This window comes from Bos indicus, chromosome 22, assembly GCF_029378745.1.
Source record: "Bos indicus isolate NIAB-ARS_2022 breed Sahiwal x Tharparkar chromosome 22, NIAB-ARS_B.indTharparkar_mat_pri_1.0, whole genome shotgun sequence".
Classification (NCBI taxonomy): Eukaryota; Metazoa; Chordata; class Mammalia; order Artiodactyla; family Bovidae; genus Bos; species Bos indicus.
Genome location: NC_091781.1, coordinates 38,546,560 through 38,571,338, shown reverse-complemented (window position 1 = coordinate 38,571,338; position 24,779 = coordinate 38,546,560). Strand labels below are relative to the sequence as shown.

Here is a 24,779-nt window from a genome sequence, read left to right as displayed (position 1 = left end):
GTATTTTCCACCCACACTTTTTCAGCAGCTACACCTGTTAGGAGAATCCTAGGTCTAAGACTCCACTGTGAAGTTGGAGTCAAACGTCATTTACTTAAATATAACTAAACATGGCTCTTAAAAAAGACTTTAAGTGCTCAACACTCACATTATTTACAGAGAGCTGCTGCCTCGTTCAGTGACGTTGAGCCGGTTGTAGGTTACTTCTTGAAATCCTTTCACATTCATACCTCCCTAAGCACAGTGCAATCTAACTTTTACACCAAGCAGGGCATGTAAGCTTAAGGGAGAAGCAAATGCCTTTAATTTTCGTTTTTGGCTGGTGTCAATATCACCCTAATGTCAGCATGTAGCATTGTGTAAAAGGTGTATCTTTGCTAAGGTGGAGAGGGAACAGATGTGGCACAGCTGTGGAGTAATCCTCACAGAGAACAAAAGACCCAGCCAGGGAACCAACTGTCCCAGCTGTACATCCAGCACCCACGGGGTTGTAAGAGATGCCTGCTGACTGCAACGCACTCAAGGTCATTCACCAAGACACTGGAACCACAATGTACACACTGGCAAATAACGTGTGCAAAAGCAGGTTTGGGGGGTAATACAAAGGTCCGTCTAGTCAAGGCTATGGTTTTTCCTGTGGTCATGTATGGATGTGAGATTTGGACTGTGAAGAAGGCTGAGCACCAAAGAATTGATGCTTTTGAACTGTGGTGTTGGAGAAGACTCTTGAGAGTCCCTTGGACTGCAAGGAGATCCAACCAGGCCATTCGGAAGGAGATCAGCCCTGGGATTTCTTTGGAAGGAATGATGCTAAAGCTGAAACTCCAGTACTTTGGCCACCTCATGCGAAGAGTTGACTCATTGGAAAAGACTCTGATGCTGGGAAGGATTGGGGGCAGGAGGAGAAGGGGACGACAGAGGATGAGACGGCTGGATGGCATCACTGATTCGACGGACGTTAGTCTGAGTGAACTCTGGGAGTTGGTGATGGACAGGGAGGCCTGGTGTGCTGCGATTCATGGGGTCGCAAAGAGTCGGACACGACTGAGCGACTGATCTGATCTGATATGAAACACCTAGAAACAGGGGGGAACCAAGAGATGACAAGGGCTAGAATGCAACACAGTACTATGAGGGCATTGTGCTCCCTTTGGAAAAGAGTAGAAAATGGGTATGAGCAGAGCCTTGGTTTGAGGTCCCAATATATCTTTTTTTTTTCAGTTGAAGTATAATTGGTTCACAATACTGTATTAGTTTCAGGTGTACAGCACAGTGATTCAGTTGTTTTTGCAGAGTATATTCCACTATAGGTTTTTCAAGATATTGGATATAATTCCCTGATCTATACAGTAAATCCCATACAGCAATCCTTGTTGCTTATCTGTTTCATGAGTAGTAGCTTATACTTGTTAATCTCATACTTCTAATTTGTCGCAACTCTGTTCCTTTCCCCAAACCGTAAGTGTGTTTTCTATAAGTCTGTCTCTGTTTTATTAATATATATAGTCATATGCATTCTTTTTTAGATTCCACATGTGATATCATATGGTATTTGTTTTCCTCTGTCTGACTTCTGTCACTTAGCATGATAATCACTAGGTCCATCCATGTCGTGTTGCTACAAACAACATCCTTTCACTCCTTCTTATGGCTGAGTCTCCATTGTCTGTACGCACCACATCTTCTGGAACTCGTCCCTTTCACTCCTGTTCCTGGGTACCAGCAGCCTCCGTCATCTCCCACACGACTGCAACAGCCTACCAAATGGTGTCCCTGCTTCCACGATGGCCCATGAAGTCATTCTCCACACAGCAGCCAGAAGGATCTTTTAAACACGTAAATACCATCAGATAGCTTTCACCCTTAAAATCCAAGCTTCTGACCTTGGCCTCCAGACCCTGTGGGATCTACCTTCAGCCATCCTTGTTAACCTGCTTTGGTCTCCCTTTGTCCTTGCTCTGCTCCAGCCCCTCTGGCTGTTTATCTGCCCCTCAAACATGTCAGTTTCTTTTTAAGGTCCCTGAACCCGCCAGTCTCTCTGTCCAGCTCTTTGTCTGACCAGTTCCTTCTTGTTTAACTGTCAACTCTTGGAAACACTTTCTGACCAACCTCATTCTAACAGCTGCCTTTTCCCAACTTACTTAGTCTCCACCAAATCTCTTTGCATCATTTCTTTACAGCAGGCCTCCAGGGGCCCTAAACCTGCATTCTGCATGAAAAACAAATGGACAGAGGGTGACAAATAAATATTTGACCAAAGTTGAGTATTAACGTCACAGAATAAGCTGTTGAGAATACAAGAATCAAGTGAAATTATTAAAAAAAAATAGAGCTACCATATGATCCAGCAATCTCACTCTTGGGCACATATCTGGAGAGAAACAAAAGATACTGGCACCCCAAATGTTTGTGGCTGCACTATTCAAACAGCCAGGACATGGAAGGGACCTAAATGGCCATCTACGGTTGAATGGATAAAAAGAGATGTGGTAATATGTACAATGGAATATCACTCAGCCATAAAAAAGAATGAAATAATGCTATCTGCAGCAACATGGATGGGCCTAGAGATTATCTTATTGAGTGAAATCAGAAAAAGAAAAAAATAGTGTATATTAATGTATATATGTGGAATCTTAAAAAAGGGTACAAACGAACTTATTTACAAAACAGAAAGAGAGTCACAGACGTAGAAAACAAACTTAAGGTTATCAAGAGGGAAGAGGGTGGGACTGACATGTACACACTACTACATACAACAATAAGAACCCACTGCACATCACGGGGAACTCCACTCTAAGGATCCACATGGGAAAAGAATCTAAAAACCTGGATATATGCGTATGTATAACTGATTCACTTTGCTGTACAGCAGAAACTAACATTTTAATCAACTATACTCCCATAAAAATTAATTAAAAATAATATAAAGAGATGTTAGCAGATTTAATCATTTATCTAAAAATATTACCCTGTACTTCTGAGAGGAATACAATTCAGGAGAGTATTACTTTAAATTTGTAAAGCTAGTAATTTAGTTATAATTTTATTATTACAGTTTTAACAGTAACAATTCAAGCTTCTGTTATTGCGGTGTAGGAACAATAATTTCCTAGCACTATCAGCTAAACATGTCCCCCTGGTGCTGTTATATGGCACATTTAAGATGGATGCCAAAGAGATGTTTACTTTGCCTTGAGCTTGGTGAAGACGTAGATATTTTGGGATCAATTCTGACAGTGTGGGGAAATGCTAACAGTGAAAGCAAATGGTTAAGCTTTTCTTCCTTTCAGATAGCAACTGACTATTGTAAATTTAATCTTTTTTTTATATAATGTGATGAACGCTAGAACAGCAAATGGGTCTACTGAAAGATTAGAATTATGAAATAGCCTAACCTTAATTTTTCTGCCTTGACAATTATTTAAATGTTACGAAGATTTCTTGGCTCAAATGGAATATGACCATCTTCCTAAAGATATCCAGTTATATTCTTTTAATAGTCACCTACTTATTTAACTCTTTGAAAATCTTTATTTTTTCATATAAAATAAAGTTTTAATGGTACATTATTATGTTGACATTTGATAATAAATGTATGTGTGTGTATATATATACACCACTGACAGAGAATTTCAATATACAAAGCATATATAAAGATTTTTTATTCTAATACACATTTGGAATGCTCACTTATATTTCAGAATATGCAGATATTAACAAAAAGCAGAATGATATATATCTTGCTTTTCTTTCAGATAGTATCACACCGATTGCCTATGATGATTATCTATATCACTGACCATACTCAAGTGCAAAGATGCCAGAGATGACTTTGAGATATTATCTGACTCTCAGGCTAAAGCAAAGGTACACAGATTCTGACTGAACAGTAAGGCCAAAGCCAAACTCTGGTGCATCTCTGCTCACTGACCTGCAATGGCCTTCCTATTGTTTGCCTGTCCTCTTAGACTGTGGGTGCCGTTATGGTGGGATTTTTGCTTCTTTTGTTCACTGCTATATTCTCAGCACCTTGCACATGGTTTAGCATATAGCAGCCACTCAGATAAACAAGATAAAAGGAAGAAAGGGCTAGATGAATGAGCAAGAGAGTATGGAGAATGCTATCTCGTGCTCCTCTCCCTGGGATCTGATTCTCCCCTGACCGACAAATACTTGAGGGATCACCGGGTAGCAGCCCCATGGGGTGAATTCTCATCACAAGTGACCAAAAGAGCACAAGGAGTTCTTCCAGAGGTTGCCATGTCCAAAGACCAGGCTAGTTTGGAGGTGTGTCTTGTTTGGGGTCTCTCTAGGGTAGGAGAGTGAGAAAGAGAGAGAGAGAAGCATTTCTCAGGTTTCAAATATTTGGCTCAACAGAAAATCACCTAGTTCTGTTGCTGGAGTGGATAGCAGACACAACAGGGAGAAAAGCAAGGTGACGGGCACAGCAGAGCAGAACGAGGGCTTCAGACACTGACATTCCTGCTTCGGACTCCTCTTTCCTAACAATTCTCAAACACTGATATTGCAACTCCACTGTATTGCTTGATATATGAAGTAACAGTAGACAAAAGATCTCTGTATTCCTTCTATCTCTCTAGCAAATTTACAAAAGAAAAATCCATAACAGCAGAACCGTGCCTGAATTAGATAAATGTCAAGACACTCCCAAATCTTCCAACATTATTTCACCCTGTGATGTACCCAGTGACTCTTTGGAGGGGATGTGCGCAGTGTGTATGTACTTTGTTCACACTTGAAAAGTTACTAGTGGTTTGGTGTCAGGAAGAACTCACAAAATGGGTTCACTTTATTTTTTAGGGTTTTTTTTCCTGTTCTTCTGGAAGATTTGCAGCCATTTCTGGTCTTTCAGATATTGAGAACTCATCTGAGTGGAGACATCTCTGCCACAGTGATATTTATGGCCATGAGTATTCTAAAGAGGTTTCCAAGTCCATTCTATGTGCCCACTTTTTACCTTTGCCCAGAGTCCTTCACCATTTGCCGTTAAGGCTTTGACCTGAGTCAATCGAGATTTACTAACCATCATACAAGTAAGGCATTGCAGGAAAACTAATTCGATACATGGATTTTAACAAGTGTGAGTAAAGAATCTATATATTGTTGGGGCTCAGACGTGTGGTTGCCCTATATGCCACAATAGCACACTGATTATTGTTAAGAATTACTTGAACAGTCAGTAGGGGGAAATGATATAAAACACACTCTGATCTCTTTCTTGCCCCAAACAGCACGATATAAATCTCCCACGTAGCAGTATCTTCCATACACCAGGAGGACAGAAAGCATCCTGTCACTGAGCTGGTGATTTAAGGCTAAGAAGACTATAAAAATACACTTTCTTGCTTCTTCATTAGTCTCCTACCCTAAGCAAAAACCCCCTTGTTAAATCTTCACAAATAGTTTGTTTGTCTATAAATGATATATAAATAGCCTAGTTTGGTCACTTTGGGGGACCTGTTTTTATGAGACCTGTGTATATGAATTTATGAATTTACTTTTTTCCCTATTAATCTGTCTTGTATTGATTTAATTATTCAACCAGCCAAAAGAGCTGAAGAGGGATGGTGAGGTGGCGGGAATTCACCCTCCCTCAAAACGTAAATGAATACATTTCAAGGCAAACTACAAAAGGATATCTAATTGAAAGAGAAAGTATCTTAAACTTCTTTAGTTCACACCGCCTGACTTGGATGGCCTATGCTGTTTTCCTCTCCATCCTGGTTCCAGTGATGGCAACAATAATTATAAAGGTAAGAATAACAGCCTTCCATTTGAGCCAGTGCTCAGCTTATCTTATTAAATAGACACCTCATCAACAACTTCATAAGTATTATTAGCCTCATTTTACAGATGAAGAAACTGAGGTTCAGAAGGATTTAGTAACCTACCCACTGTAACAGTGTCAGTGGCACAACTGGGGTCCAAACTAGCATTGTCTCAGCTTTGGGTGAGACAAACACCCAGGTGATATTTTGGGTGACACCAGGTCCTGTATGATTAGAGTCATGCTCGAGCATCTGTTCTCATGCACTGGAAAGCGTTTTAGCAATAGAGCCCTTTCTCCTTTGGCAGACCTGGCTCTTTGCTTTTCACGTACTTGGAATCCTATGACCTAGGTTTTGGGAGTTGTAGGATTTTAGCAAAGCCTGCCTAACTTTTCTAAGCTTTTTTTAAATATGTAAGGTGGGGGAAATGAGCATCTATTTCCTAACACTACCATGTGGGACTCACTGATATTATACTGGGTTTTTGCTACTAGCAATGTTTCTCAAGAGATTACAATATGCCACCCACTGGACTCAGCTCTTAGCTTGAATCATAGCGCTTTTCAACATTAGTTCCACGGGCACAGGATGTATTACTGTCTCCATTTCAAATGAGAAGAAACTGAAACCCAGTGAGGAGCATCCACTTGCTCAAGGTCACCCAGCAGGTGAGCAGTGAGGCTGGGATTCACACCCAGTTTTGTGTGACGCTACCATTTGGTAACAGGTGGCTCGGTGCCTGCCACCTGATGTATTTTAATAAATGGTAGGAACAATGGTTGTTGATAACGATTTCTCTGAGGAAGGATGAGGCTCAGCAGCAGCTCCTCTGGAATTCTGTAAGCACCTCCAGGGCAGGGTCCACCTCTCTGCAGACGTGCACACACAACATCGCACAATGTGGCTCCCTATGGGCTGGAATCTGCTGTGGAGCTGAGCGTCTGCACTGACGTGGAACACCAGTGAGACAGCACATTCATCACCACTTACAGAAGGGCAGTGATTTAACCCATGAGAAAACTGAGTTTATGGAAAGGAAATGAGCCTGTTAGACCATTCTGCTGAGTAGTTAATGCTAATAAAAGACTTTCTTTTAGGGGAGTGACTTCTTTCAGAAAGGCAGGGTAGCAGAAAGAGTTAAAAATACAGACTTTACATTTGGCTCTTGGCTTAGCTCTGTATTATCTGTGCAACTTTGACCAAATCACTTAACCTTCCTGAATCTCAGCAGTTTCATCAGTAAGATGGGAATGACAATAGTACCTATCCGGTAATTTCAGTAGAGCATTAAAGAAGACATCGACTATGAAATACTTGGTATAGTACCTGGTCACAGAAAGTGCTGGATCAATGTTAGTGATTACTATTTCAGACCCAGCTCACTTTTTCCCCTCATTTCTCCCTTCTCCCTCCAAAATAAAAATGAGGCCATGATAACAACAGCTAACATGACTACTGTGCAACAGGCACTGTTTTTAAGCGTTTTATATATGTTAATTTAATTTTCTCAAGAATTTGGGAAATGAGGCATGAAGAGGTGACCTGCCCAAGGTCACAGAATTGAGATTCAAACCCAGCACTCTTCCTTCTCATTCTGAGCTCCTGTGGATAGCACAAGATGAATCTAAACCAAGTCCCTCTTGTTTTCTCATTAGTAAGAATTTGGAGTTTCTGGGTTGTATCTCATTACTACAGGTAAGGGACTATATGACACTCCACCCTACATTCTCCCTGATCACTCAATACCAAATATAGTGGTTTCTCACACTGGGCAACTGGCGAAGCTTCCTCCTGGGAGACTGAAGTACAGAACTGTATTCTTTATACCCAACTTGTGCTCAGTCATGTCCGACTCTTTGTGACCACATAGACTGTAGCCTGCCAGCCTCCTCTGTCCATTGGATTTCCCAAGCAAGAATACGGGAGTGGGTTGCCACTTCCTTCTCCTGGGCATCTTCCTGACCCAGGGATCAAACCCACATCTCTTGCATCTCCTGCATTGGCAAGAGAGTTCTTTGCCACTAGCGCTACTTGGGAAGCCTTGAGGAGACATATTTTGAATTAGATTTCCACTGGACGGTGACGGGCAATAAATCCAGTTCTCAGATCACATCATCATCAGATGTAATTGCCAAGTCAGCTCTGGCAAGGTACTCGAGGAGCTGAGCTAGAAAGGAAATGGACCTACTGTCCATTTAGTCCTTAGTTCTTAAAGAGCTATCAAAAAAGCTTGATAGCTTTTGATACATGGGCTGTTTCATACCCAGCCAATATAGGACTCTTCATGAAATCAGAACTTTCATGAATTTCTCACATCTGGATGGAGTATCATGGTCTAATTGCCAAACGCCAGTCACCACATAATAATCTGATTCTGGAACTCCTATCAACTCTAGACGTTTTAAACAACTTCATGTTATTGCCTGAAAATTCTACATTAAGTTCTGCTACTATGGCTCTTCTCAGGATCAGCTAGATGAAGAAAAAAACAAGTCAAAACAAAACTATAGCACTCTTGAGGGAGCAGGAGTCTTGGACACCACTTCTCAGGATGTGGTGAAGCTGGAAAGCTTGGTGGCCTACATGAGAGGGTGGCTAACTGAGGATGCAGCCCGATGCAGCACTCAGAGCGCCTTCTCCAAAGCTTATCCTCTAGCATCTGTTCATTTCTACTGTCCTGCTGATTGTTGCTTTAGCAGCCTGCTTCCTTTCACCCTCCAGCTCACAAGCAAACACAAACTGGCTGTCAACACAAGTTGTGGCTCCTGGACCAGGCTTTCTGGTGTCTGAGCACTGCAAACTGTGATTACAAATGCGCTTCCTCCCAGCTCAGACATCTTCAGGGAGCCTAGCAAAACTGAATTTCTGGGTCAGTGTCGGCCTTTACCATTTATGATTTAATTAACTCTGAATGAAGCTAAGCCTTTTCCTCAGAAAGGAAAATCCATAGAAATGGCATCAAGTTCTCACTCAGTATTATATAACTGTCTTCTGGACTATGACCTTGAGCTGAAGTTTCAAGAAAGGTAGACAATAAAGAAGCGGATTCTCAGGAGGCCTCACTCCCTTTCCCACGTGGTGGCTTTGCAGTTTTCAAAACCTAAAGTGGCTCCTGAAGAACTGATCACTCTGTGGTCCAGGCACGGGGATATTTCCAGCCAGCTTTTTCAAGGCTCTACAAAACTGAGGGCCACGTCTGTATTATCTCCCAATTTACACTGTAGGTGCTCTTATTTGTTGACCAAGACATCCACGGTTTCGAGTTTACTTTGGTCCGTAAAGAGGCTCCAGGTTTCAAGATGGAAATCCAATTGTACCCTCCCTCATTGGCTTAAAATCTTCTAATGGCTGGATCCTTCTCATCCTTCAGGTGTTATATCACACACTATCCACTCTGAGTGGGCTGCCTTGCTCACTTGAGTACCCTACAGCCCTGTTACTTTTTACTGGAGCAGCCTGTTCATTTCTCACAGAACTGAATTACATTCTGTTTTTATAATGTGAATTCATTTATTCACTTGTTTACTGCTGGTGCCTTTTACTAGACTGTATACTCCATGAAGGCAGGGCTTGATGTGCTAATCACAGCTGTCGCCCCAGCACTCGCTGGCCACAAGCAGAGCATCCCCCATACATGTGCTGAGGGAATATAAGTGCTACCCTTTGCATCATCCCTTATACCTAAATTTCAAAGGGGTCGTGCACTGTTTCCATTTAAACCATTCCAAGTACACAGGAACAGATTTTTAGCTAAATTGAAGAAGGAAGTACCATTAAGAAGATGATGCATTAGACAACAAACTGGAGGGCATGACTTCCTTTCTGACTTTGTAACTGACTTAATGTGGGGCAATTTAATGGAACTGTGTTTCTAAGAATAATTTGGGCATAATAAGCCCGGCCCACTCTGAATTATACCATTAGGACAAATAATATATTTCACAGAAGAAAAATGTTATAGCAAGTCTCTGTATTTTGTTCTTGTTTTTTTTTTTTTAATAAAAAATATGTTCTTATCAGATAAGATGCCATTAGAAAATGCTATGGCTATAGCACAGTATACCATTGGGATATTTTAGTTTCTTATTCTCTTGGAAAATGTCAGGAAAAGGTTTGATCATATTTTCAAATTCCTGACAGTAATAAAATCCAGATATCATGAAGCCCATGGTTTGTCAGGGAATAACAGAGTTGCTAAATAATAAAATACCAAGTGGCATTCTTGGCTTCAGTTCAGAAGAATATAATTTCAGAGAAGCTAGCACAATGTTGGGCTGCTGACTGCAACTGCCTTTCTTTTCAGCAGAATTCCTTAAATTTCTCTTGTATTTAGTCCTCAGCACACACTGTGGTTGGATGGCAGCATGTGCCATGTGAATCCACTGAGAAGGGCAGGCATCTGGGGCTGCATCCTGCACTCAGGGAATACAGATCAGGTTTCCTTACACCATTTCTCCAAATTAATTTGCATGTCATCTTTCCAATCTTCGCCATTTCCACATACCAACACAAGATAGCTACATGATTTTTTAAAAAATCATACTTAGGCATCACCTGTGTTGTTATTTGCTTAATATATTTTATGTAAATTAATTCACTATCTAAACGTTAATATAGTTCTTTAAAAAGAAAAACCTATGTCACCAACCATGACTGGAAGGTAATATAAAGTACAATCTTTATTACCTCATATATTTTCCGTTCATTAGTTTGTTTTTTGTGTCCTTTACCAGAATGAATGACCCATGAGGCCAAGGCCTGATTTCTGTTATTTATGTCCATAGCCCCAGCACTAGCTGGATGTAAGGAGAGCATCCCAAGTACGCTTGTTAAGACAATATAAATGTCTGCCTTCTACATCATTCCCTTATACATAAACTTCAAAGGAGACATCCAGGAAAGATAATCCATTCTTATTTAAATCATTCCAAGACCCAGTACACAGAAAACATTTTTTGTTAAATGAGATCTAAATCATGCTATTAGATTCTAATGGAAGGCTCTTGTCTGCCAAAGGCTCTGAGTATGAGGCTGGTAGGGGTACTAAAGATTTCAGTTCAGTTCAGTTCAGTTGCTCAGTCTGACTCTTGTGACCCCACGAACTGTAGAAAGCCAGGCCTCCCTGCCCATCACCAACTCCTGGAGTTTACCCAAACTCATATCCACTGAGTCAGTGATGCCATCCAACCATCTCATCCTCTGTCAGTCCCTTCTCCTCCCGCCCTCAATCTTTCCCAGCATCAGGGTCTTTTCAAATGAGTCAGCTCTTTGCATCAGGTGGCCAAAGTATTGGAGCTTCAACATCAGTCCTTCCAATCAACACTCAAGACTGATCTCCTTTAGGATGGACTGGTTGGATCTCCTTGAGTCCAAAGGACTCCCAAGGGTCTTCTCTAACACCAGAGTTCAAAAGCATCAATTATTCGGCGCTCAGCCTTTTTTACAGTCCAACTCTCACATCCATACATGACTACTGGAAAAACCATAGCCTTGACTAGATGGACCTTTATTGGCAAAGTAATGTCTCTGCTATTTAATATGCTGTCTAGGTTGGTCATAACTTTCCTTCCAAGGGGTAAGCGTCTTTTAATTTCATGGCTGCAATCACCATCTGCAGTGATTTTGGAGCCCCCCAAAATAAAAGTCTGTCACTGTTTTCCCATCTATTTGCCATGAAATGATGGGACCGGATGCCATGATCTTAGTTTTCTGAATGCTGAGCTTTAAGCCAACGTTTTCACTCTCCTCTTTCATTTTCATCAAGAGGCTCTTTAGTTCTTCTTCGCTTTCTGCCATAATGGTGGTGTCATCTGCATATCTGAGGTTATTGATATTTCTCCCGGCAATCTTGATTCCAGCTTGTGCTTCTTCCAGCCCAGCGTTTCTCATGATGTACTCTGCATAGAAGTTAAATAAGCAGGGTGACAATATACAGCCTTGACATACTCCTTTCCTGATTTGGAATCAGTCTGTTGTTCCATGTCCAGTTCTAACTGTTGCTTCCTGATTTGCATATAGGTTTCTCAAGAGGCAGGTCAGGTGGTCTGGTATTCCCATCTCTTTCAGAATTTTCCACAGTTTATTGTGATCCCCACAGTCAAAGGCTTTGGCATAGTCAATAAAGCAGAAACAGATGTTTTTCTGAAGGTCTCTTGCTTTTTCGATAATCCAACAGATGTTGGCAATTTGACCTCTGGTTCCTCTGCCTTTTCTAAAACCAGCTTGAACATCAGGAAGTTCATGGTTCATGTATTGCTGAAGCCTGGCTTGGAGAATTTTGAGCATTATTTTGGTAGCGTGTGAGATGAGTACAATTGTTCAGTAGTTTGAGCATTCTTTGGCATTGCCTTTCTTTGGGATTGAAATGAAAACTGCCCTTTTCCAGTCCTGTGGCCATTACTGAATTTTCCAAATTTACTGACATATTGAGTGCAGCGCTTGCACAGCATCATCTTTTAGGATTTGAAATAGCTCAACTGGAATTCCATCACCTCCACTAGCTTTGTTCATAGTGATGCTTCCTAAGGCCCACTTGACTTCACATTCCAGGATGCCTGGCTCTAGGTCAGTGATCACACCATCGTGACTGTCTGGGTCGGGAAGATCTTTTTTGTACAGGTGTGTGTATTCTGGCCACCTCTTCTTAACATCTTCTGCTTCTGTCAGGTCCATACCATTTCTGTCCTTTATTGAGCCCATCTTTATATGAAATGTTCCCCTGGTATCTCTAATTTTTTTGAAGAGATCTCTAGTCTTTCCCATTCTATTGTTTTCCTCTATTTCTTTGCACTGATCGCTGAGGAAGGCGTTCTTATCTCTCCTTGCTATTCTTTGGAACTCTGCATTCAAATGGGTATATCTTTCCTTTTCTCCTTTGCTGTTGGCTTCTCTTCTTTTCACAGCTATTGGTAAGGCCTCCTCAGATTAAAGATTTACCAGAACCAATATAAGCATTCTCCTTGACTTGATCAGAAAAACTGAAAAACACATGGAGGGGTAACTTCCTTCTCATATGACTTGATGTTACTCAATTCTAGGTCTTCCTAACACCTAACATGATCTCTGTTATCAGCAGAGTAAGAGTGCCACCCTTCAAGAAACACTGCTTTTGAAGATCTAAACAGACATTTCTATGACTAAATAGACATTTTGGTAAAACATACAGATGGCTAAAAAGCACATGAATGGATGCTTAGCAGCACTAATTAATAGAGAACAGCAAATCAAAACTAAAATATGGTATCACCTCATACTGGTCAGAATGGCCATCATAAAAAAATCTACAAATAACAAATGCTAGAGAGGGTGTGGAGAAAAGGGAACCCTCCTTCACTATTGGTGGGAATGTAAATTGGTAAGAGCCACTATAGAGAACAGTAGAGAGGTTCCTTAAAAAACTAAAAATGGAACTATCATATAATTCAGCAATCCTGCTCTGGGGGATATAGCTGGAGAAAACACTATTTGAAAAGATATATGCACCCCGATGTTCACAACAGCACTATTTACAACAGCCAAGACATGGAAGCAACCTGTCCATTAACAACTGAATGGACAAAGAAGTGGTATATACACACAATGAGATATAACTCAGCCACAAAAAAGAATGAAATAATGCTATTTGCAGCAGCATGAATGGACCCAGAGATGTTCATACTAGGTGAAGTAAAATCAGAGACAGAAAAATGGATACCATATGACATCACTTATATGTGGAATCTCAAATATGACATAGATGATCTTATCCACAAAACAGAAACAGACTCACAGACTGAGAAAACAAGCTTGCGATTACCAAAGGGGAAGGCTGGGGAGGGGAAGTCAGGAGTTTTGTTTTAGTACAGACAAAGTATTATATATAAAATAGATGACCAACAAGGACCTACTGTATAGCACAGGGAGCTATACTCAGTACCTGGAAATGAGCTAGAATTGAAGGGAATATTAAAAAGAATATGTAACTGAGGTACTTTGCTGCACACCAGAAACTAACACAACATTGTAAATCCACTGCTGCTGCTGCTCAGTCGCTTCAGTCGTGTCCGACTCTGTGCGACCCCACAGACAGCAGCCCACCAGGCTGCAAATGAAGGCATCGTTTTTTATTTTTATTTTATTTTTATTTATTTTTTTTGGATGTTTAAAATTATTTTACTGGATTACATTTACAGGTTTAGATTAAAATTTCACTTTCTTTTATCTACTACAGTGTAAGTAAGAACTTATCAGATCAGCTCTAGAGAAAAATAAAGAAATTTCCTTTTCTTTGATCATCTGAATATACTTTTAATACATCTGATATATCATCTTCATAAGTAGTTTTAAGCCCAATAATTCTCATGATAAATATTCATCCTTGTTCAGTTCAGTTGAGTCGCTCAGTTGTATCCAACTCTTTGTGACACCATGGCCTGCAGCAAGCCAGGCTTCCCTATCCATCACCAACTCCCAGAGCTTGCTCAAACGTCGAGTAAATTCCACAAAACAACTTCTGAATGCCGGCAGAGGCAACGTTTTTTAAAGTAAGTATATCTCAGATTTTTTTCAAGAGATATACTTACTTTAAAAACCGTTGCCTTCATTTGCAACATACCATTTCTGCTTTGGTAGGAAACTGATGAGGGGCTGAGGCAGGAGTCACTGAAATCCCCCTTTTCAGTGAGCTTCTCAGGAAGGCGTGCAAGTGGAGAGGGAAAGACTGTGGTTTCAAGAACTCAGATATATTTGCCCACCTCCTGTGAAAGAGAGTAGAGGGATTTTCTTACCATGAGGCAGTGTTTTTCTTTGCCCAGGAACAGGGGAACCTGGTGGGTTGCCGTCTATGGGGTCGCACAGAGTCGGACACGACTGAAGCGACTTAGCAGCAGGAATCCTGGTTTTAGAATGTGTCATCAGTTGGGCATCAGTTGGTTGTAGGAATAGTCAGAGACAAGAATCAGAAGATGAATAGGGCAGGAAAAGGGCTAAATTTGTCAGATAATGAAGTGGAGTTATTAGGGCAGATGAAAGATGACCCTCCAAAGGGTACTTTTTGGGGTAATCAAAATCAAGTAGCAGAGATGACAGTTAGAGATTAGTAATGGGAAAAACTGTGAGCAGAACCAAGGAGGAAAGGAGAAGAAATACAAGCTTCAGAGAAAGGAAATGATGAAGAGGATTCTGAGTAAGTCCTAACGAGAGGGAAGAAGAAAATGCACCTGCGTGAATGTGCACGGGCTCCTTCATCCTGTCGGATGAAACTGGAGGCAGAGCAGCAGTATTAGCAGTGAGCTATGATGAAGAAAAGGGCAGAGGAGCGGAGAAACACCTGCGGCTTTAGAAGGCAGCTGAGCAGAGCTTAGAAGGAGAATCCATATAGGAAGGAGAAAGGAAGAGACAGGAAGAAACATGAATTTGGTAGACCTCTTTGAGATACTCTAGAAATGGCAAACACAAGGCACGCGTGCCTCTTTTATCATATTGATTACGCTTTATTTTCCTCTGAATATAGATCTGGCTTCAGAACCATTCTCAAAACAGCACTCTAGTTAGCCACTACTGACTGATTTGACCTGATGATAGTTATGAAAGCTGCATTCTTATGGTATTAAAAAACAAAAAATACAAACAAGCACTCTGTGGGGTTCTGCTAATACCTACTCACTGACTGAAGAGTAATAAAGAAAAAACTTAACTTCTAGCTAGAAAAGCAAAATGCTTCAGTGTGAGATGTTTATTAATATGGACATAATAACGCACATGTATGGAAGTGAGTAAATGTATAACCAAAGCATTCAATATTTGTAATCTGAAACTCTGTTTTAAGTATTCATATGCACACGAAAATCAGCTCATCCTTCACCTTGGCAACTGAAACCTTTAAACCCCATAAACTGATATGAATTACATTTTGAGTTAAGTAGCTAATATCAAACAACAGCATGTTCAAATAATCAGAGTTTTTTCCTTCCTTCTCTATATATGACACTATATTGGGCTCAACTTCTTAAAATGTTAGCATGAACACCAAAGAAGTTTTTCTTCCCACCACATGACACATTTTCCAAAAGCACATATAAATAATGCAACAACCTAACAGCATTGATTATGATCAGGCTATGGTGACAGCTGGGGGGAAAACTGGGATTTTTATCAATGGTGATAAAAAAGAAACAGCATTCATTTTCGGTCTGAAACTAAATTTTTAAAAAGGGAGGAAGGATGGAGTGTGACAAGTTGCTTTGGTTCCAACTTCCTCCTCCACGCATTCGTTAATTTCACCCAGATTTGAGCATCTGAGGCCTTTGCGTATTCATACAAAGAACCACTTGAAGGCACACAATGCCCTCAGATTTTCCCTAGTCAGGGAAACATTCAGTGCTTTCTTTGAACTATTTTGTTTAAACATCTCAGTACGTTATTCATGTTCTGCCAAACAGCTCATAATGCTTTGGAGGAGGAGAGCTGCTGTTAGGGGTTATCCTTTTTATGACTTTATTCTGAATTAACAATAAAAAAGATGTTCCTTATCCTAGGCTAGTTTAACTGAGATAGAAAAGGAAAGAGGCAGTAGGGAGGGAGGGAAGAGAACAGTGATCTCTCAAGAATTTTTTGCAGCCTGAGTGTCTATTGACCCAAATACATTCATCATCATAGCTCCTGGGAACCAACTCAATAGAATCCTAAGTGGCCTCCTACATTGACTCCAGCCCTTTTTACTGCAGCTAGGGTAATCCTCTCAAAACACATGTCTAATCACACATGCCTATCCTTCCTCTCTGTCGTCTAGCAAGGTTCTTCATGGTGTGGCCCCTTCCTGCCTTGTGGCAGATTATGGCATACTTTGTTCTCTGGACTCCAGCCCCACTGGCCTTCTTTCAATGCTGCCATGCCACAGGGCCTCTGCTGACCACAGGGCCTTTGCACAAGCTGACTCTGCATGGAATGCTCTTTCTACTCCCAACTCCTTTGCTCAGCTTTTATAATACTAGCCTAAATGTCTTATAACTTCTCAAGAAGGCCTGCTCTGAATCTGTCTCTACACACTGGTTCAGGTTCCCCTGATGTGTCCTCACAAAGCACTCCTTCTTTCTCAGCATTTGCATCTATTTGTAGCTATAAATTTGTGAGACTCTTTTCCTGTTCCCCCACTCAACTCTAAGCTCTGCTGGGCTATAACAGAGACTACTTTCCTCTCCACTGTGCAACCGTGCACTGTACACACACAGGGAGTCCTTAATAAATATGTGTTTACCTAACAAATTAATGGATTGTGCCTCATGTAACGTACTGCTTAGCTGATATATTCATAACTGTGGCGCACAGAGAAAGATTTTGGAAAAAATGCTTATACTGTAAACCAAATATTATTTAGTAAATATAATAAAAAATAATTCTATCAAGCTCCCCTGCATATCCTGTTGAAACCAGCAGGTGATGACTAAACTCTGTCAGGTAAACGGATAAAATCTCCAGAAAGGAGACTGTATCTCACATTTCCTTCTGTTCTCTGCTGTGAAGGAATGGAACCCTTATTAAGGCTGCTAAGTGAAAATGTAGTCAAGTCATTCTGTCTGGAGAATAAACAAGGTGGATGTCACTGTAATCTTCTGGGGAAACCAATCTTCAACTTGGGAGTTGGCCCAAATGATGCCAATGAGAACCACCTGGAAGGTGAACCGTGGAGAAACACAACTTACGTTGGTTTTGAAGCCTCGGCCTGGTCGGTCTGTAGTTTCTCTCCTCCTTCCACCTCCATCGTGCAATATACGATGCGATTTGGAGCTAAGGATTTGAGGCCTTGGACTTCCATGATCACCACCTGCAAACAGAGTCGCACACAGCAGAGTTTACTGTCAAAGTCTATGGACAGCGTCAGCCAGAGGAAAATAGACACGTTAAGACCTGTCTCATGCATATACACAAAACCCCAACAGGTATCTGAGAACTTCAATCAGGTTTCTACCGGCCATGCTGGGACATATCCAGCACAAAGATGCAATTCTTCATAGTGCAGCTTATTGCCTCCCAGATGGAAAGACAAGGTTCACTAACTCAGATGCACACAGGAGCCAGATTAAGTGGAACGGGCTACTCTTTTCTGTGTTAAAAACACATAAGATCTTGATTTTTCATTGCCATAAGAAATAGATTTTTAAAAAATCTATTTTTTAAAAAAAATAGATTTAAAAAAAAAATAGAGTCTAGCTTTTAACTCAGAACCTGATGGAGACATAGGCCAAGAAATTCACTTTCCTCTCTACAAAAAGTAAGTGATAACACAAGTGCTAAGACAAAGGGCAAGTACCATTTGACATGAGAGTCAGAGATGGGGACTGTGGCAAACTGGAGAGCTCCATTTAAATGGGGCAACTGCTACTTTGCTACAGCCCCTGTTGCCTTGCTTTACTTCAGTCTAGAGGTAAATGGATTGCCAAATACTCCAGCTTCTGCTACCAGAAAATGGAAACCTGAATCACAGTCAAAGTTAAAAATCTGAACTTGAAATTGTGACAATAATTTTAAGACAGAGAAATAAACAAATTCTGTACAGGCTATCGTTGTAGAGTGAAAAAAAAAAAAAAAAAAAGCCACAATTTTATACTTTCTGTCTAGACTGAGAAAAAGGCTGGGTTTGGATTGACCAAGTTATATTATTTACAACACCTGGCATTTCCCATCACTACCCTCCAACTCCATTCAGTCACCTGCTATTTTCATATTTAGTGGTACATACTGCCACTCATCAGAGAGAAGGGAGCAGAGAAGAGAAGACACTGATTTAAAAATCAGGAACAATGACTTGCATCAGAGATCGATAAAGACCAAGGGATATTAACAAATCACTGACTTGTACTCCAAAAGAGCTAATGGCATTATATAATGAGAAAGATTATGGATGTGCAAAAAAAGTACACTTCTTAAACAGGCTCAATTCAAAGAATTGCAGCCCTAAAACAATAGGGCCTGCATTGCCTCAGGATTCACAAGTCAATTTTCTGCATAATAGCCCAGGGATTCTCAAATTCAGTGTGAATCAGAATTGCCTAGAAGGATAAGCCAGACACTGCTGGGCTTCACCCACTTAGCTGCTGACAAGCACGTCATGGGTAGAGCCCAAGACTTCTCATTTGTAACTAGTTCCCTGGTGGTGCAGATCCTGATGCTGCAGATCCAGAGGCCAGTATACCACTCATCAGATACTGGGCAAATCTTGACTATCAAGTCACTCTACTTTTAAATCTCCTGAGCCTCAGTTTCCTCATCTGTAGAGTGGGGATAATGGTACAGGTTCTCTCTCTCTCTATGGCTACTGTGTAAGGATCTAATGAGATGATGCATGTAACTGAACATCTTTTCACTAGGTGGAAAGAACCATCAAATGAAAAATGTGAGAGGCTCTAGGGAAAGAACACAATTTTTGGAGTTTTAAAGATCTGAGTTCAAATCCTGAACCTGCATCTTCACTAGCTGTGTAATGATTTACAAGGTTCTTAACTAAGGCGATGGCACCCCACTCCAGTACTCTTGCCTGGAAAATCCCATGGACAGAGGAGCCTGGTGGGCTGCAGTCCATGGGGTCGCTAAGAGTCGGACACGACTAAGCGACTTCACTTTCACTTTTCACTTTCTTGCATTGGAGAAAGAAATGGCAACCCACTCCAGTGTTCTTGCCTGGAAAATCCCAGGGACGGGAGAGCCTGGTGGAATGCCATCTATGGGGTCACACAGAGTCGGACACAACTGAAGCGACTTAGCAGCTAACTACTCCAAGGCTTTGTTTCCATATCTGCAAATGCCTTGAAGGGTTGTTGTGAGGATTCACTGAGTGAATGATGGTGAAGGATTCTACAGATACCTACTGGTTTTCATCAGAACACTTCTCCCCAACCACCACCTCCCCAGGGACACTCCCCTGTATTCCCGGACATCAGTTCTCCTGCTTCAGGGAACTGTTCTCTACTGTCCCTTCCAGCCATGCAATTCTATAATTACATAAAATATATATGGTACGAGCCTACGAATTCAAACCTAGTCTACCCTGATGGGATGACCGTCCTCTCTCTCTCTGTCTCTTTTTAGGTCCCCTCGCTGTGTCCACCAAAACACATTCACAAACAGATACACAAGGCCTTCCGTTGCTGACTTAGAATGATGAGCAATCTAGCGCTCTAATTACAAAGTACTTGGGAAACCTAGGGCGCTTCATTTTGCACTTGCACTTACAAGTTACAACCTGTTTGACTCGTGTACACATGGGGGTACGGCTGGGAACTCACCCACATCGGTATTTTTGACAATCAGCTGTTTAATACTGAGCACTGATAAAGAATTAGAAAATTACAGACTTAAAAGCTTCATGCAAATCAATAAACCAGTTTTCCCTCACCTTTTAGCAGGAAGACAAGAGGCAGTAGGGAATAAATTGCCACCTTTAATTGGCAATAATCAAATTCAAAGACACCTAAGAAAAAGCATTCAGTATCTCAGGTGGCAGTATGAAAAAAAGGAAGGAAGTTTGTGTGAAATTACACTGGTAATTTTTTCATACACAAAGTGCTCTATATTTAACTGAATACTGCCTCTTCCACTTGCAAAATACATGTTGAAAATACTGCAATGTGACTATCCCAATCTGAACTGAGCACAGTAAAACAAATTACCGGCAGTTCATTCACAGCAAGCCTTAATGATGTTCTAAAATGTTAATTTAATCTTTACAAATTTTAATTAAATCTATAGAAATTTGATCTATTCTCTTAGTTTCCTATCTTGGATTATCATAAAATCCTTACAGAGTTTGAGCTTTCATATTTTATGAATGGGTCTCCAACTTTGGAGTATGTAAGGATACCTGGATAGCTCCTTAAAACGCACGTTCCAGGGCTATGAGGCATGTTTTACATATCATATAATTCACCGTTTCAAGTGCACAATATGGTAATTTCAGTAAGTTTATTAGATTGTACAACCATCATAACAAATCACTGCTTGGAACATTTTTCTCTCCCCCAATAAGTTTCCTTATGATCATTGCTACCTCCTGTCCTAGACAACACTAACCTACTTTCAGTTTCTGGATATGTGCCTTTTTGGACATTTCATATCAATGGCATCAAATAATATGTGGCCTCTTGCATCTGGCTTCTTTCACTAAGCATAATGTTTTGAAGGTTCGTCTATATTTTAAAAAATGTATCAGTAACTTATTAATTTTTAATTGGTGAAGAGCATTCTATGGACGTACCACATTTTTGTCTATTCATTCATCTGTTGATAGACATTTAGACTGTTTCCATTTTTTGCTATACTGAATGATGCTGCTATAAACATTTGTGAGCAAGTCTTTGTGGAGACATGTATTTTCATCTCTCTAGGGCAGATATCTAAGAGTGGAATTGCTGGATCACCTGGTAATTTTATGCTTACCATTTTGAGCAACCACAAAGCTATTTTCAAAAGTGGCCACACCATTTTATATTCTCCTCCTCTAGAGATTTGGGTCAACAGTTTTGGGGGTGCTGGAATGTGCACACTGAACCAGTTTTTAATAACTCTGATGCAGTTAGATCGGATCCACTCCTTACATTGCATGTATGATAAACAAACATGTGAGTCAAAGTGACAGACAACTACTGACATGTTGAGACTTCTGCCATAATTCTGGCCCAAAGGGATTCTTTCTTGGGATAATGAGACAAACTAAACAAGTCTCCACTGCAACAAGGACATTTCTATGGGGAAGCCAATGCGAGAGAGAACCAGAAAGAAAACTGTCAACCTACCATGAAATGAAGCTAGATTGTTTGTTTGTTTTTTTTTTTACATAGGTTACCAAAATGTTAAACTTTCTAAATTGTACAAGATATTTGCAAAATCCTTCAGAACTGCTTTAAGATGGGCAAAGTAATTCAACATTAAATTTAGTAGGTGGTTCTTAAGATTGCATTTCCTAAGGAAAAGGATGGTTTCCTGGAGATGGGAAATTACTCGCTGATTAGCTGACCCATGCCTAGCAAGCTGTTATTTTAATAACTGCTCCTGGGGAGCAAAAAGGAGAACAGCTGATTGTGATGCAGCTAATCACCCCGGTCTGGCCTGCTCTGCCAGGAAGGTCTCAAGGATTTAGGGCTTTTTACCTCCAAGGAGAAAGACAGCACGACGTCTGATTTGGACAGCTGGTTCTCACTCTCCTCACCCATGTCAATGATGGAAGCATTGTGGCTGCGTTTGAGTTTCTGAAGCTTGAACTCGCCGCCTTTGGACACTGGCATGCTCTCCAAATTAGCCATCAGCAGGTTGACGGATGACTTCAGCTCCTCAATGTACATGTTTTCCATTTCTTTGGATACGAACTTGGGAAATTTGCGTTCCTTGTAAAGAAAAAGAAAGGAATGAGCCATGGAGTAAATAAAGACTTGATTTACATAAAAGATTTTCATCTTTCAGCCCTGAGTTCTGATGACATCTACCACTAGTGAAATTTTCCTAGATACTGTGGCACATGCTAGAAAAATGTTCAGTCGAGTTGAGTAGACAGCTGCCTGCCTTCTAGTTATTTATTATCTCTAACAGGTAAGAAACACATAATATACAGTAAGAAAGAAAGAAATGTTTATTATAGTTCTATCTTTCCCCTCCCAGCTATCGTCAGAATATTTGATTTATGGAATGAAAAATGGGGTGATGTTTTTTCAAATCTGGTTTCAAATCAGTTTTTCTTTTTTTAGGAAAATGCAGTCAGTTGTTTTTAAGTTAAGGAGACAGAAAGACACCTTATTTCTGGATATCTATAGAGATTTTCTCACATGAATAATTCAAAAGGAGCTCATTTGAGATGTTTCAAATGTAGCCTGTGGCTATTTCTAAGAGGAATACTTAACTGTTTTCAAGAAAAATTAATGAAGTGATGAAAAACATGATTAAAATTCCTTAGAAAAGAAGACAAAACAACTCAGTATCAGAACTGAACTCTCTGTTTTTGTTTTTTGCTCTTTTTTTGACCATCCCATGCAGCATGTGGGATCACTGAACCCACACTGCCTGCAGAAGTGTGGAGTCTAAACCACTGGACCACTGGGAAATTCCCCTAGTTTCCCCTTTCTTAAGAGTTCAGTTGTAATGGCAACTTGCTTTAGCCAGGCTATGTGTTTCTTCACAGCTCTAAGTTGTCTAGATGACTCGAATGAGTAGACTCTGGATCAATCACTTTCTCAAAGAATCAGCCCTCTGCAGCCCAGCTCCATAACTGAGCAGGTGAGGGGCAAGTCAAATCAGTTTGATGTCTTTTTTTTTTTTTGGAAGTGACAGAAAAATCCAGTTTGAACTGACTTAAACAATAAAAGGAATGTACTGGTTTGAAAATGTCCTAGGGTAGCAGCAGCTTCCAACAAGGCTGGAATGAGGAGTCAGATAATATCATTATAACTGAGTTTTTCCTTCAAAACTGGGTTTGGGTTTCTCTGAGTTGGCTTCATGCTCAGTCTGGCTCCTCTTTATGTCATAAAAAGGTTGCTAAAGCCTGTACTTCACAATACCACAGCACCCTACCTAAAGAAAGAGTGAACATCTTCTCTCGTGATGCTCACAGAAGATGGATCATCTTTATCTCAGAATTCTCAGAACTCTGATGTGCATACCCTGAACCAGCTTCTATGGCCAGTGGTGGGTCATGTTGAATTGCTTAGACCTGAGTTATGTCTTCCGTCTCTGTGGCTCAGGATAGAACTCCACCTAGATCACAGGGAACACGGACTGGAAACATCAAGGTAGATGCTATGATGGAAGTAGATGAGAACTGAAATCTTCCTGAAAGATTTAGAGGTGGCTTTCTAGAGAAGGTGACCCTTGGGCTGAGTGTGTGATGGATGAGGATGAGTTTGACATTGGGTTGATGTGGCTGAGACATGGCCACTTGTATTTGCTGGTTTTCCATGAAAAATATAACAGGCAACCATAAATCCAAGAAGGTCTATATAAGCTGAACACGGTTGCAAATATTTCTCCATCTCGTTTTGAACGTGGCGCTTCTTACAAGTGAAGAGAAGGATGAGGTAAGTTAATTTATGTTAAGACTGCCAAGCAGCAAAGGTTACATAATAATAGCCTGAAGGCTGTTACACTCATATATCTCCTTCTCCTTATATTTGGGCCCAAACCTCATATCTGTATGGGATATTGGGGGAGCTGGGTAAGTGGTATCTTTAATTTGTACTAGAAGCAGCTGGCCCTGCAGTTGCCATAGAGATGGAGAGAAAAACCATCCTGACTAGGAAGTGGGTTCTTTCCTGCCAGTCAGCCTTACTATCAAGTGTGATCCTTCATCACACACATCTTTGGGACTCACCGAAGGCCTTTTCATTTGAAAGGCTTTGAAACTCTGCCACAGTCTTGAAACTCTGGAAGAAGACTCAGTGGTTATAGAGACTACCACTCTGGCCCAGAGGTGGGTTCCACCAAACTTTCTACAGCAGAATATTGGAAAAATCCAGAGTGATCACTCCTCCTAGAACTTGGACAGTTCCTAACAACAGCATAAAAACAGGCTCATAAAACTGAGGTCTGCAAGGGAAAATAAGGCCATTTTTCTGCTCTGAGTACTTAAGCCTTGAGATGCAATAGCATTCTGTCAATCTCAGCTGAGGTTCTAAAGTGGTGTCTTCAGCAGCACACCCATTATAAATACATTTCAAAGCTGAAGTTGTGCCAAAATAAGGAAAATGTAGTCGTCCATCTCAATTGCTACATTCCCAAGCATAAAAGTAAATCAGCCTTGACAAAAGGATTGCTTATTCATATTGCTTTATGAAAGACACAGCACGCGAGTGGAGAAAGCCTCCCATAGAAATTCTCTGCCGGTCATTCGTTTTGGTTTTGGGATAATAACATTCCACAGTCGGGACGCCTCCCAAGGACAGTTCCTTCTGGAGTTACTGATGCTCAGCCACACTGAGGGATTTGGGGAACATCTTGAAAAACAGCATTTGAAAGTGCTAACAGCTCTGCCAG

General features: G+C 40.7%; 1 protein-coding gene across 21 annotated transcripts in view; it reads right to left on the bottom strand.

The window, feature by feature from the left end:
* The window catches only part of CADPS (calcium dependent secretion activator), a 471,836-nt gene that overhangs the window by 228,055 nt on the left and 219,002 nt on the right, over positions 1-24,779 (bottom strand). For all 21 annotated transcript variants that reach the window (XM_070776392.1, XM_070776396.1, XM_070776397.1 and 18 more), the window contains exons 5-6: positions 21,911-22,144; positions 17,471-17,592 (exon numbers count right to left, since the gene is read on the bottom strand). In XM_070776392.1, coding sequence (XP_070632493.1) covers positions 17,471-17,592; positions 21,911-22,144 — 356 coding nt within the window. The remainder of the gene's footprint in view (positions 1-17,470; positions 17,593-21,910; positions 22,145-24,779) is intronic.